Genomic DNA, 12,928 nt, shown 5'->3' on the forward strand with positions numbered 1-12,928 from the left:
CGTTTACTGGTTAGGATAACCTTTACCAGTAAGAGTTGGATATACTTTCCATTTAGTTTGTTTTAAACCACATAAAATAAGAGGATTCAGCACGTAGAAAGGCTGTTTTCAAAACATTCAGTGTTGACTGTGTTTGCCTGACAGGTGTGGGGCTGAAAACAAATGACAAAATGGGGAAAAATTAAATTTTCAAGGAAACAAAAAACCAACACCTTTCCTGCATTTCAAATGCATCCTAATGCACAACAAATGCATTAGAATATGTCTAGGTGCTGTCGAACCCTAACCCTAACCCTAGCTCGGGCACTTCTAGAACAAATTTCAAAATCCTGGCCTGCTGAAAAAGTGCTACAAATGTTAGCTAAATGAGTACAAATTGTTCAGAAACATTCACACTAGCAGTATTTCAGTACTTTTAATGTGTCTGCTTTCAATCTATTTTAATTTTGCATTATGTAGGTTTTTGCAACCTGCTGCTGAAATGGTATATTAAATGAGCATGATTTTTGCCGTTTATTGGTTAGGATAATATTTACCAGTAAGAGTTGGATATACTTTCCATTTAGTTTGTTTTAAACCACATAAAATAAGAGGATTCAGCATGTAGAAAGGCTGTTTTCAAAACATTCAGTGTTGACTGTGTTTGCCTGACAGGTGTGGGGCTGAAAACAAATGACAAAATGGGGAAAAATTAAATTTTCAAGGAAACAAAAAACCAACACCTTTCCTGCATTTCAGATGCATCCTAATGCACAACAAATGCATCAGAATATGTCTAGGTGCTGTCAAACCCTAACCCTAACCCTAGCTCGGGCACTTCTAGAACAAATTTCAAAATCCTGGCCTGCTGAAAAAGTGCTACAAAAGTTAGCTAAAGGATTACAAATTGTTAAGAAACATTCACACTAGCAGTATTTCAGTACTTTTAATGTGTCTGCTTTCAATCTATTTTAATTCTGCCTTATGTAGGTTTTTGCAACCTGCTGCTGAAATGGTATATTAAATGAGCATGATTTTTGCCGTTTACTGGTTAGGATAACATTTACCAGTAAGAGTTGGATATACTTTCCATTTAGTTTGTTTTAAACCACATAAAATAAGAGGATTCAGCATGTAGAAAGGCTGTTTTCAAAACATTCAGTGTTGACTGTGTTTGCCTGACAGGTGTGTTGCTCACAAAAAATGACAAAATGGGGAAAAATTAAATTTTCAAGGAAACTTAAAACCAACACCTTTCCTGCATTTCAAATGCATCCTTATGCACAACAAATGCATCAGAATATGTTTAGGTGCTGTCAAACCCTAACCCTAACCCTAGCTCGGGCACTTCTAGAACAAATTTCAAAATCCTGGCCTGCTGAAAAAGTGCTACAAAAGTTAGCTAAAGGATTACAAATTGTTAAGAAACATTCACACTAGCAGTATTTCAGTACTTTAAATGTGTCTGCTTTCAATCTATTTTAATTCTGCATTATGTAGGTTTTTGCAACCTGCTGCTGAAATGGTATATTAAATGAGCATGATTTTTGCCGTTTACTGGTTAGGATAACATTTACCAGTAAGAGTTGGATATACTTTCCATTTAGTTTGTTTTAAACCACATAAAATAAGAGGATTCAGCACGTAGAAAGGCTGTTTTCAAAACATTCAGTGTTGACTGTGTTTGCCTGACAGGTGTGGGGCTGAAAACAAATGACAAAATGGGGAAAAATTAAATTTTCAAGGAAACAAAAAACCAACACCTTTCCTGCATTTCAGATGCATCCTAATGCACAACAAATGCATCAGAATATGTCTAGGTGCTGTCAAACCCTAACCCTAACCCTAGCTCGGGCACTTCTAGAACAAATTTCAAAATCCTGGCCTGCTGAAAAAGTGCTACAAATGTTAGCTAAATGAGTACAAATTGTTAAGAAACATTCACACTAGCAGTATTTCAGTACTTTTAATGTGTCTGCTTTCAATCTATTTTAATTCTGCCTTATGTAGGTTTTTGCAACCTGCTGCTGAAATGGTATATTAAATGAGCATGATTTTTGCCGTTTACTGGTTAGGATAATATTTACCAGTAAGAGTTGGATATACTTTCCATTTAGTTTGTTTTAAACCACATAAAATAAGAGGATTCAGCATGTAGAAAGGCTGTTTTCAAAACATTCAGTGTTGACTGTGTTTGCCTGACAGGTGTGGGGCTGAAAACAAATGACAAAATGGGGAAAAATTAAATTTTCAAGGAAACTTAAAACCAACACCTTTCCTGCATTTCAAATGCATCCTTATGCACAACAAATGCATCAGAATATGTCTAGTTGCTGTCAAACCCTAACCCTAACCCTAGCTCGGGCACTTGTAGAACTAATTTCAAAATCCTGGCCTGCTGAAAAAGTGCTACAAAAGTTAGCTACAGTAAATGAGTACAAATTGTTCAGAAACATTCACACTAGCAGTATTTCAGTACTTTAAATGTATCTGCTTTCAGTCCACTGTAAATACAGTATGTCTCTTTGGGTAAGAATCAAGTAAACAGATGTTAAGGTTATTTTTGTACTATAGATTTAGAGAGAAATTGTAGAAAACAGCAAAATTAACTTTGGCAATGATACATTTAAAGGCATTATAATATTTTAGTAGGAAAACAAAAAAAGTAGTTTACCTTGGCTTATAACATTACCCTGTATTCTGTTATTGCTTTAATAAGTTATTTTTATTACATTATTATATACATTATAAGCCACACTGTATCTAAAAATATCCCACAGCCCATGACCAAATTGAACTTTCTGCTCCTTGTAGTAAATCCTCAAATTGTCAGCTGCGTCAATAAATCAGATTTCTCAAGCCGTAAATTATATCCAGTACTTAATCTGTAATAAATGTCTACCCAACTGTGCTCTTAAAATCCTTTTAGGTCCATTGTGATGTATTCTACTTCAGTAACAAAATGAAATACACATCCAGACATCCCTTGTTCAACAGTAAGGGCAGGATCTTAACAGTGCTTTAGCTTCAACAGTAATGGGATTATAAAATTGGCATCAGCTGTTTTAGTTGCATAAAATAAATTGCACATTTAAGCAATTGCTGTCACGAAGCGTCTTTCAGGACCCTATGCAGACAGCACAATCCAGAGAGGAGTGAGAAAACACAGGGAAAAGGCTAGGATAGGGAACTGGAAGGAAAACAGGGGGCGTGTCCAAGGTGCGCTGGTGTTCAGGGGGGTGTGTCCGAGGCAAACAAGTCCAAGGGAGTCCGTTAGCAAATCCAGGAGTGAGCAGAAGTCTAAAGCCGGGTGATCCATCCTGACAAAGACAAACAGAGTTAAAAGCCAAAGTGGGAACGGGAGAACGGTCGGGGGAATTAAAGGGGGGTAACAGGACCAGACGCTCCCTGTCCCGGACCCAGAAGGTCAGGACGCTGTTGTGAAGCCTATGCCTTCGAGTCACTCCTGGACTTGCTAGTATGCGGGCTTCCGGGCGTCCGTCTTCCAAAGCTGAGCCCAGATTGGCAGGAACGTCTGGCCTATATGGGGGGCAGGAACTGGAGGCAGGTGTAGGGGATAAGCACTAAACAAGGAAGGGCTGGAGCGTCCTTAAGAGGAGGGGTTTACGATCGTGACAATTGCAGGTTGCACTCTTATCAGAACATGGGATTTTTGTACCCACTAGATATATTCTCATTTAAAACACAGAGTGTTTCAAACATACAGTATATATTGTATACAGTACTGGATATACTATATATCAGAGTACATTTATTATGATTTTCAATACCTCCGATGAATGTCATGCAATGTTTTCATGTTAAATTCACATCCATTTACCATTGAATGAAATGCAAATCAAAATACATGTACTGTATCATTCCTAAAATCACATTTGTGAAACACTAAGGCATAATATAAAACAAATAAGGAAGAGGTTGCTGCAAATTATCAGATAGTACCAAAATAATTAATACGTGCTCCTTTCGATTTTTTTAGGAAGTTTGTATATTACTTGATAATTAAATGCAAAAATAATACTACAGTTTGTGCAAGATAAAAATGTTTTTATGAATTCCTTCTGCATAGAACCCCTTGCAGTATTGTGCATTACAGTACATGCTCCTTTAATTCAATTTAAAGTAGGTGTGTTTTTAATAGAACATTTCATAGAGATGAGATAATCATTTTCATAAAAAGTTTGATAATTTTCATAATATCTTTCTGTAGCCAATTAAAATAAAAAATCTTCAGTTCTTGATACTAGGATTATTTTATTTTTTGTGATTTTAATTATCGCTTAAGTTATCACAGGTAGTAAATCTTCCACCTAAGTTACAAAAAAGAACTACTGCAGGCCCTCTTTCAACTTTTATCTCTATTTAATTTATCCCAAAAGGGACAGTTTGTAATGGATCAGCATATTCTTCTTGGTTCGATGCATATTTCTTAGTACAGTTTTTGCAAAGTTTTTGTATTGTGAAATTTGACTCTGTGCAGTTATTAATCATTTTAATGGTGGAGTGTTGGTATTTAAATGCAATTAGCAGTTTAGGTTGGAGGTGCTTATGCAAAATTGTTATTCCTGCTGGATGTAATTAATCTGCTTCTGTCAAACTGTATGCCAAATTAGTTTAATGGATTGTGTTCAATATACAGTATAAAAGTATAATACTTTCAAACAGTTAACACATCAAGATTGTTCTATAAACATAAGCATATACTGTATAGTATATAGATTAAATAAAATCTAAACTATATTAATTGGCATAAGCATGCATAATTTCTTTGACTTTTTCACAATCTTAAAAACAAAATCATCTAAAATGACTACTTCACTTGTATTCAGTCAAGACAAAGAACTACAGATTCCTGTAGTTTCCTTATTAGGGCTCATCAGTGTTGTATAGCTTGACTGGTAAAATAAGCTTAAGATCCTTAAAGAAACACTCATCTATTCTATTGAAAGCAAACAAATACTGTAATATGCAAATTTGCAATTATATTTGCCATAACCTTTTCATAGATTTAGAAACATATACTGTATACACTGATCACCAAAATATTCTTTTGACAGACTACCTTTGTTTTGTTTAATATCACACTGATATTTACATGAAATACTACGACTGTATTGTACTAGAAATGAGAAATAATAACTCATACATCGCAAAAAATAGCTCTCATAAGCTGGCATACTGTATGCCCTCAGTGCTCCAAAACAAGTGCTCTGACTTTCAAGTCACAGAAAGGTCAATATTGTCACATCTAATAGGAGAATTTTCATTTAAGGCAGGAGATGCTGACTTTCCACAAGCTTACAGTGCTCTCAAGGGAAGATCAACTATACAGGTTAATTAGCTTCTGATATTGATGGAAGCAGGGCTCAAATGACCCCTCTGTTGATGTGCAAGGATAACCATTACTTACTGATGTCTCTGAAACAGGCAGCTTCGATGTTGCTTGGGGCATTAATAATCAGTCAATTGGCTGAATAGTATATGCAGAGAAAGTAAAACGTTGAGGCCTAATTTAAATAAATAACAGTTAATAAAGTATTGAATATTCTGGTTGTACTATTTTAGATGTGTCCAAAATACAGTAAGACAACTGATTTAATAAAAAGTTTATTTTAATAAGATACAACAATAAATTATACTGGTACGTAAAGTGTTAACTGGGTACTGGTTGTGAAATTGTGAGGCTGGAAATATTTAATGGCAGAATTTGTCAGTTTGTTTCCTTATTCAGAGGAAATAGGGAAAAAAATGAATTTTCAAGTTTACCAAGCGGCACACTGAACTTGAGATAATGAAGAGCTGGTGTCAATGGCCCGTAAAACTCTCTTAAAACATAAAACTATTATTCAAATCCTTTCTGTTATTTTGTCTTTTATATGAATATGCTTCTAGTCACTTTGCTCTGCCTGCCATAATTCAAGGTAATTGGAAATAATAATTAGACCAAAGAATGAGAGTCTGCACAGTCTGTCATGGAAAATAGCCCCATCCCTCTATCAAATCCCTTCTGAAAGCACAAAATTGCTCATAAATTGGACAATGAAGTCAAGTTCAGAAAAGAAAAACAGATGTAAAAAATTCTGTTTGTGCTTTGGATTCTAATGTTGCCAAAGGCTATCAATGTTTCAGAGAATGTGAAGACTTGTAAGCTGCTGACTGCAGCAGCTAATTCCAGGCTAATATGCTGTTGAATTCATAACTATTTTCCATAGCCAAACATAGCAGAATCATAAATGAAGGCAATTTTGTTTAAAAGGGTTTCATCTGTGTGCGAGATTTTACAGATTGCTAAATATTTCATTGCCATGCTTTAAGGAAGTAAAAAAATATAATAACATCTATTTGTATTTTATTTTACTAGGAATCAAAACCAAATTCTGGTTATTATTGAAATATTTCAACCATATTCCCTACAAAATGGATAGGTTTATCTATACCTTAAAGGTTTCATATTCAAAATTCCTAAAAAATGTCCCATTTTTTATTGAATTGTTGATAACTTTTAAATAATTATTATATTTTTTTTCCATTCCCCCCAAAATCCATTCCATTGGGTTTCATGGCATGAGATTGTGAGCCCTTATTTTAACAACAAAAATAAAGGATTTTACTGCAACGTCACTTGCCAGATTATTCCTAATAAGCAGTTGATTTATCCAAGGGATTACAGTTACTGTACATTGCCAAAGATTTTTTTTCCTCGCAATATGTGGTTGAAGATGCCAGGGTGAATTGTGATTGTAGCAGTTTTGTCAAATTTGCTGGAAATCACTCTAAACTAACTGCTGTTACTTGGTATTATCTTTATTAGAATGATCCCATACTGCACATGGGTTCACTGAGCACTGTAATAGCTTGAGCCACCAGTGTCCTGGAAAGCAATTCTGCTTCTTCCTGCCAAGCTTAGCACAGGGGAATAAGAGAGTGAACTATATTAAGATTATTGGTTTTGCATACTGCAATTTGTATGTATATTTTTTCTAAAGGGATGGCTAACACAAATGGTTTTGACCTCCTAATTGGAGAAATGTGGTGAAAATGAGCCCCTGAGTAATGTAGATATTAATGTGCTGACATTCTGTCCATTTAATATATAATTGAATTGTAAGGTTACACTTAGCAAGCTGGCTAGCTCTAATGCTCTTTCCATGGCTTTTTCAAAAATAAAATTGAGAAAAGGCAATTTTGCAAGGCTGGATTACATTGATTATTGTTTTGTTTATTCTCACGGTACCGTATCCGCTGTGACAATGCTGTCAGCCTCCTTGCTGGAATATGGAAAAGCTCACTGTAGTTCTTTTGTATCCTCAGATGAATACAAGAGTTTTCTGAAGAGACTCCCAGCTGATCGCTTTTTAAACACATCGGTGATACTGCAGTACTGGACTGCAGATTCCAGCCTGCAGCATCGCTATGGACAGCTGGATGCAAGCACCAAGCAACTACTGGGGAAAGCCCAAAGGATTGTACGAAAGCTCTTTACTCTAAGCAAACGCTGCCCAAAACAACCAAAGATTAGCCTCCCTAGGGAAAGGTAAGACACACTTAACATCCTTAAATGATCCACATCAATCAGCAGCTCGTAATTAGAAAGTTAATCACCGCAGGAGGCAGAAACAGTGAAAATAACAACAGGGGTGACTTCCGATTAAAAGGTGTCTCACTTCTTTTAGAATTTAATTACTGTTAAGTCAAACTTTTCCAGCATGTCACTTCAATCAGAAGGAAGAAAATCCTGAACATCCGATAAATCTTGGGCAACGCCTAACGCTCCAAAATGGTTTCACAGTATGAAATAGCTGTCAAGCATGAATCTCCTTTTAAAGGTCTACAACGCAAACTAAAATTATCCCCTAAATTACGTTCAAATGACCCCAAACAGGAGCAGTTGAAGCATCATAATGCACACTCAATAATTGATTCAGGGCTGCTGGATCTGAATAAAACAGTAAAACAACGGGTACTGTATGTGAGATTCACCATGTGAGAGTGTCTCTCTCATGTTCAAAGTGCTGCTCCAGTCAGGGCTCAGGAAGGCAGCTTCAAGTGTTTTGGTAATAAATCAGAGGCATTTCAGATATCCACGGCGTGTGTTTTTCTACTACAGCTTTAAAGATACAAAGTGCTGGCTGCGTTTTTTCCCACCCTAGCGCACAGCAGATTTTTGTTTCTGTGTGTTTTTATATTTTTAAATAACTGTCATTGAAGCCTGCCTACCCAGAGGTTTTATTACCCGGAACGTGAACTTTGGAACAGAACAAACGGAAGGAGAGGCTATGACTTGTGTAAACAGTGGCTAATGGACTGATAATAACACCTTTCACTATTTTTATGTAAACTGCCCAAGGTTAAAGCCGGCACTTTTTTTTTAAATGAATCAGAATGTACCTGTACTTCTAAAACATAGCAGCCGCAGTTGTTTTCAATGACACCTGAACATCGTGTTGCACAGTGTTGCATATTTGCCTTCAGAAGTACACACCAATATTTAGATGACAGAGAAGGAAGAACTGGAGACAAGTGGGCAGAAGGTGATTATAACTGGACTGGAAGAGTCATCCTAAGATCTTGATCCGTTGTGTGTTGAAGACAGGAGTTGGCAAGGGAGGGTGCAAGGGAAAGTAGGGAATTCCTCTCAGAAAAGAATATCTTGGATAGTTGCTCCAGCTATCAAGTAATCAAGAGCTTGGGAAGACTGACAGGTCGGTGCTTACAATTTAACAGTCCCCTGAGATTGCCAACAAGATTGGAACTTTTTTCTTATCATTGGACATTCTGTGCCTTCTGTTTCTAAGAATTATGTGGCTTTTATCTATGGAAAGTAATTTTCCTCCTGCTTAAATAGGAATGTTGTTCTTTTCATGCAATCACAGCTTTGAGACATTTTACTGCCAAAAAAAGAACATTACAGTAGACCATTCTTTCTTTGTAATTGGAGTCTTCTTCTGTCATCCCACTCATAAATTGCATTTTTCTGCATGTTTTTGCTGCAAGACTTAGATACGCAGAAGTAATTCATTCACATTGTTAGAAAAAAAACAGTTTTCTATGAATTGTAAAAAAGGGAGAAAGTGAGATAATAAAATGAAGACACGTGTGCTTTAGGTTTAATAAATTCAAGATCGGACCAAAAACGCAAAATGTGGTGTTTTTTTTTAAGAATACAAACAGCTGCAAGTGTTTTCTTCTTCTTTTTGTAGTTTGTGGTGTCTGATAAAGAAAACAGCAATTTGACTTCCCATTCTTGTTACAGTTGTAAATCCATTCATTATGTATATACAACTCTGAATATTTAATGGGCATACCAACAGAAAACAAATTAAAAGTTCACTCCAGGTCACAAACAGAAAAAATCCCACCATTTCCCAGCCATTTTCACCTCTTTTAAATGCTACAAAGCAAGCAGCCTCCTCCAAATGCCAGTTAAATTCTTTCAGTAGATCATTTTGACCCTTGAGTGGAATCTAGCTATGTTTCACTACCTAACTAACTATCACTACCAACACTCTTCTTAGTTCAGTTTTATTACACAACTGTCCAAAAGCTGTTTCTTCAGGCAACTAATTTGTCCTATAAAACTTTTGACAGAATTATTAAGGTGCTCATTGCTGAAACACGTACAACTGTGAAGTGTATTGATTTAAAAAACCCTGATAAAGCATCTTGCTGGAACAGTAAACAGTGAATAAACTAATGTAGGCAGGCAATGTTTATTATGGGAGTCCAATCCCAGCAGAATATTACTCACTAAAAATGTAATAACCGCATGGAAAGAAAATAAAATTTGGTAACTATATGTGACTGCATGAAATAATCTAAACTATTAACTTCACATGCCAGAAAAAATGTTGAATTTGACATTTCCTATATAGGATGTGCTTATTTCATAATGTGCATGATTTCATTTTTGCCTTTCATTTATAATTCATACACCCCAAATTTCATTTCTTTCCTCTCAAGAATATTTAGCATTAGAAAAACAGTATAAGCTTTGACCTGTTTTTTTCTCCCTTTTTTTTTTTTTACAGGCCCATAAGCTTTTGGTTGAATCGTGCCCAGTCTGTCCTGTACTGCACTGAGCACAGTGCTCCAGGAACCTTTTCTGAAGAAGCACACAGTTGTACATGTGCCTTTGAGCACTTGGTCTGCCAGGGGACCGTTCCCTGCTTAGTGGCAGAAGGAGCAGCTTGTGCCTCCTGCGCGCCTGACAACATCACTCGCTGCAACAGCTGCCACCCCGGCTACGTGCTGCATCAGGGTACCTGCCGACCAGCTGTCGCAGGTTCTCTGGATCACTATGTCAATTTCGACACAGATGTGCCAGATGCAGAAGCGAAGTATCTCCTGCAGCACCTGGACAGCAGGATGGAGATCCATGCCATCTATATCAGCAGCGATGTCCGTCTCGGCACCTGGTTCAACCCATCCTGGCGAAAGCGCATGCTGCTCACCCTGAAGAGCAACAAAAACAAGTCCAACCTGATCCACATACTCCTAGGTATTTCCTTTCAGATCTGCTCCACCCAAAACAGCACCCTGGAACCGGTACCCGCTATTTATGTCAATCCCTTCGGAGGCAGTCATTCTGAAAGCTGGTTCATGCCGGTGAACCAACAGGATTTCCCAGACTGGGAAAGAACTAAACTGGATCCGTCACTGCAGTGTTACAACTGGACTTTAATACTGGGCAGCAAGTGGAAATCCTTTTTCGAAACCGTTCATATTTATCTGCGGAGCCGCATAAGGTCTGATGACCCCAACAGCAATGAAACCATCTTCTACGAGCCCTTAGACCCTGATGACCGATCGTCCAACCTGGGTTACATGAAGATAAACAGCTTCAGAGTTTTTGGGTATAGCATGCACTTTGACCCAGAAGGGATAAAAGACTTAATCCTGCAACTTGACTATCCCTACACTCAGGGATCTCAGGACTCGGCACTCCTTATGCTGTTGGAGATGCGAGACAGGATCAACAGACTCTCCCCACCAGGCCAGCAACACCTGGACCTCTTTTCTTGCCTGTTGCGTCACAGGCTGAAGCTCTCGACCAGCGAGGTGGTTAGAATTCGAGACTCTCTACAGATGTTTAGCTCTAAGCTGCCCAATTCCTCTGACCCGGAACTGGGCCAGCTGTGCAGCTAGCCCCCATAACATCTTTTTGCTGTGGCCTGCAATTTTAAAACAAAAAAAGGTCTCGTGTTTGTTTTGTGGCACATGTTAAATAGTTGCAAGGTGTGTGTATATTTACACAGAATAGACCATTGAGCATGCATGCTCTGTTTAATGGCAACCCATCATTGGGTTGATGGGAACAAGGAGTGTGATGAACTCAGTATTCAACAGAAAAGATCCTTAATGTCAGCACATGAGATTGGAGCTTATTAGATATTTTTTTAAAGCACAGCTTTTTTCAGTAAACTCAGTGAAGTAGGTCAAACCATTTAGATAATATCTGTACAAAAGCAACGAACTATGTTCCTATCAAAAGTTCACCTACAAAAGGACTTCATTAAGTGTGGAAAAAAAAACAACAAAAAAAGACATTTTCAGGCATTTATTTTTATGAGAGATTTCATTGCAGTGGATGTTATGATGAAGGAGAATAGAGAATGAATCCCAGGTCTGATTATTATATTATGAACCTTAAATGTCCCATGTGATACATATGTCTTTTAAAATTCTCTGCTTTCTTGCTTTCTCTACAGTGAATCTTCATGTATGAAGATATTGGTTGTTGTGTTTTTTTAAAGATTTCTTCATTGAGGGTCTTCTTTCTATCAGATAACCTACTCAACTAAAAAGAGAGAGTTCTTTTGTTGTTTTTTTTAGATATTTTTGTGTTGTTCAGGTATGTGCGGCGAACCGTAGAAGATAATGTGACTTGAGCAGATGCTAGGAGCTCAACCATTTTTACAGCTCCAAGGAGACAGTGGTGATTACCTAGGCTAGACACATTTCACACTACCCTTCAGACCACAGAGTATGATTCACAAAACTCTTCATTGTAAATATCTTCTTGGAAATCTTAAGTTATGTTTTGTTTTTAAAGGCTAATTATAGGATTTGAACAACTGCAAATGCCAAAAAACAAACAATTAGTCTGAATAAAAGTCTAATGCCTTACTAATAATAATCTTTGTCCTGGTAGTTAAGCACACTTAGTAGTCTGTTTAAATTTGTTATGTTCATTCTCATATACTAGAGAATTGAAGATATCACGTCAATATATTCTTTAAAAACAACACTTAAAAGGAAATAAGTGTTATCAATCTCATTACTCTGATAATGGATAACTCTTTCACTTTCACCTCTACAATAACAACAGAAGAACAGTTAAGAAGAAGCTATTTAGCACATCTAGCATGTTTGGTTGTAACTAGGTAATTAATCTGTATGTCACTCACATTTGTGACCACAAGAGCATACAAAACTTACTAAAATTTGAATTCCTAAAGAGAGTGGTATTTAAAGCTTTGGAATAGATATATAGTTATTTCCTGAAGAATGAAATTGCTTGCTAGGACTATTCAGAAAAAGGGTTCGGAGATTTACCCAGACAATTTCCTGTGAATTAAAAGATAAAATGCTTGACAGACATAAGAAAAAAATCCTTACAAATTATTATTGTGGTTATGATCCTTACATTTTACACATTTACTATAAGAACCTTTGAGAAGATAACTCTAAGTAATCCTCTTCTGACACACTCCTTTCAATCCTAAAATGGAGGAAATATCTGTTTTTTGCAATACAGCAACCAGCCATGTCTTCTTTTAATCACATACATACAACATACATAAAAATATGGTTGTGTGTTTTTAAGAGTTGTGAACCTCAATGTAATCAATGGAGTGGAACAACAGTAATATTTATTTCAGCCAAAAATAAACAGCATTTCTACAATCGTTTGTTAACAGTATTTTAA

The 12,928-nt window shown here is 36.6% G+C and overlaps 1 protein-coding gene across 1 annotated transcript in view; it reads left to right on the forward strand.

Annotated features, from left to right (window-relative positions):
- LOC148823415 (BMP/retinoic acid-inducible neural-specific protein 3-like) overlaps positions 1–12,130 on the forward strand; it is a 186,327-nt gene extending 174,197 nt beyond the window's left edge. Inside the window, exons 6-7 of the mRNA XM_088927404.1 lie at positions 7,312–7,534; positions 10,029–12,130. Of these exons, the coding sequence (XP_088783530.1) occupies positions 7,312–7,534; positions 10,029–11,145 (1,340 nt within the window). The 3' untranslated portion in view covers positions 11,146–12,130. The remainder of the gene's footprint in view (positions 1–7,311; positions 7,535–10,028) is intronic.
- The last annotated feature ends 798 nt before the right edge of the window (positions 12,131–12,928 follow it).

Source organism: Atractosteus spatula, chromosome 11 (genome assembly GCF_055471065.1).
Source record: "Atractosteus spatula isolate fAtrSpa1 chromosome 11, fAtrSpa1.hap1, whole genome shotgun sequence".
NCBI lineage: Eukaryota > Metazoa > Chordata > Actinopteri > Semionotiformes > Lepisosteidae > Atractosteus > Atractosteus spatula.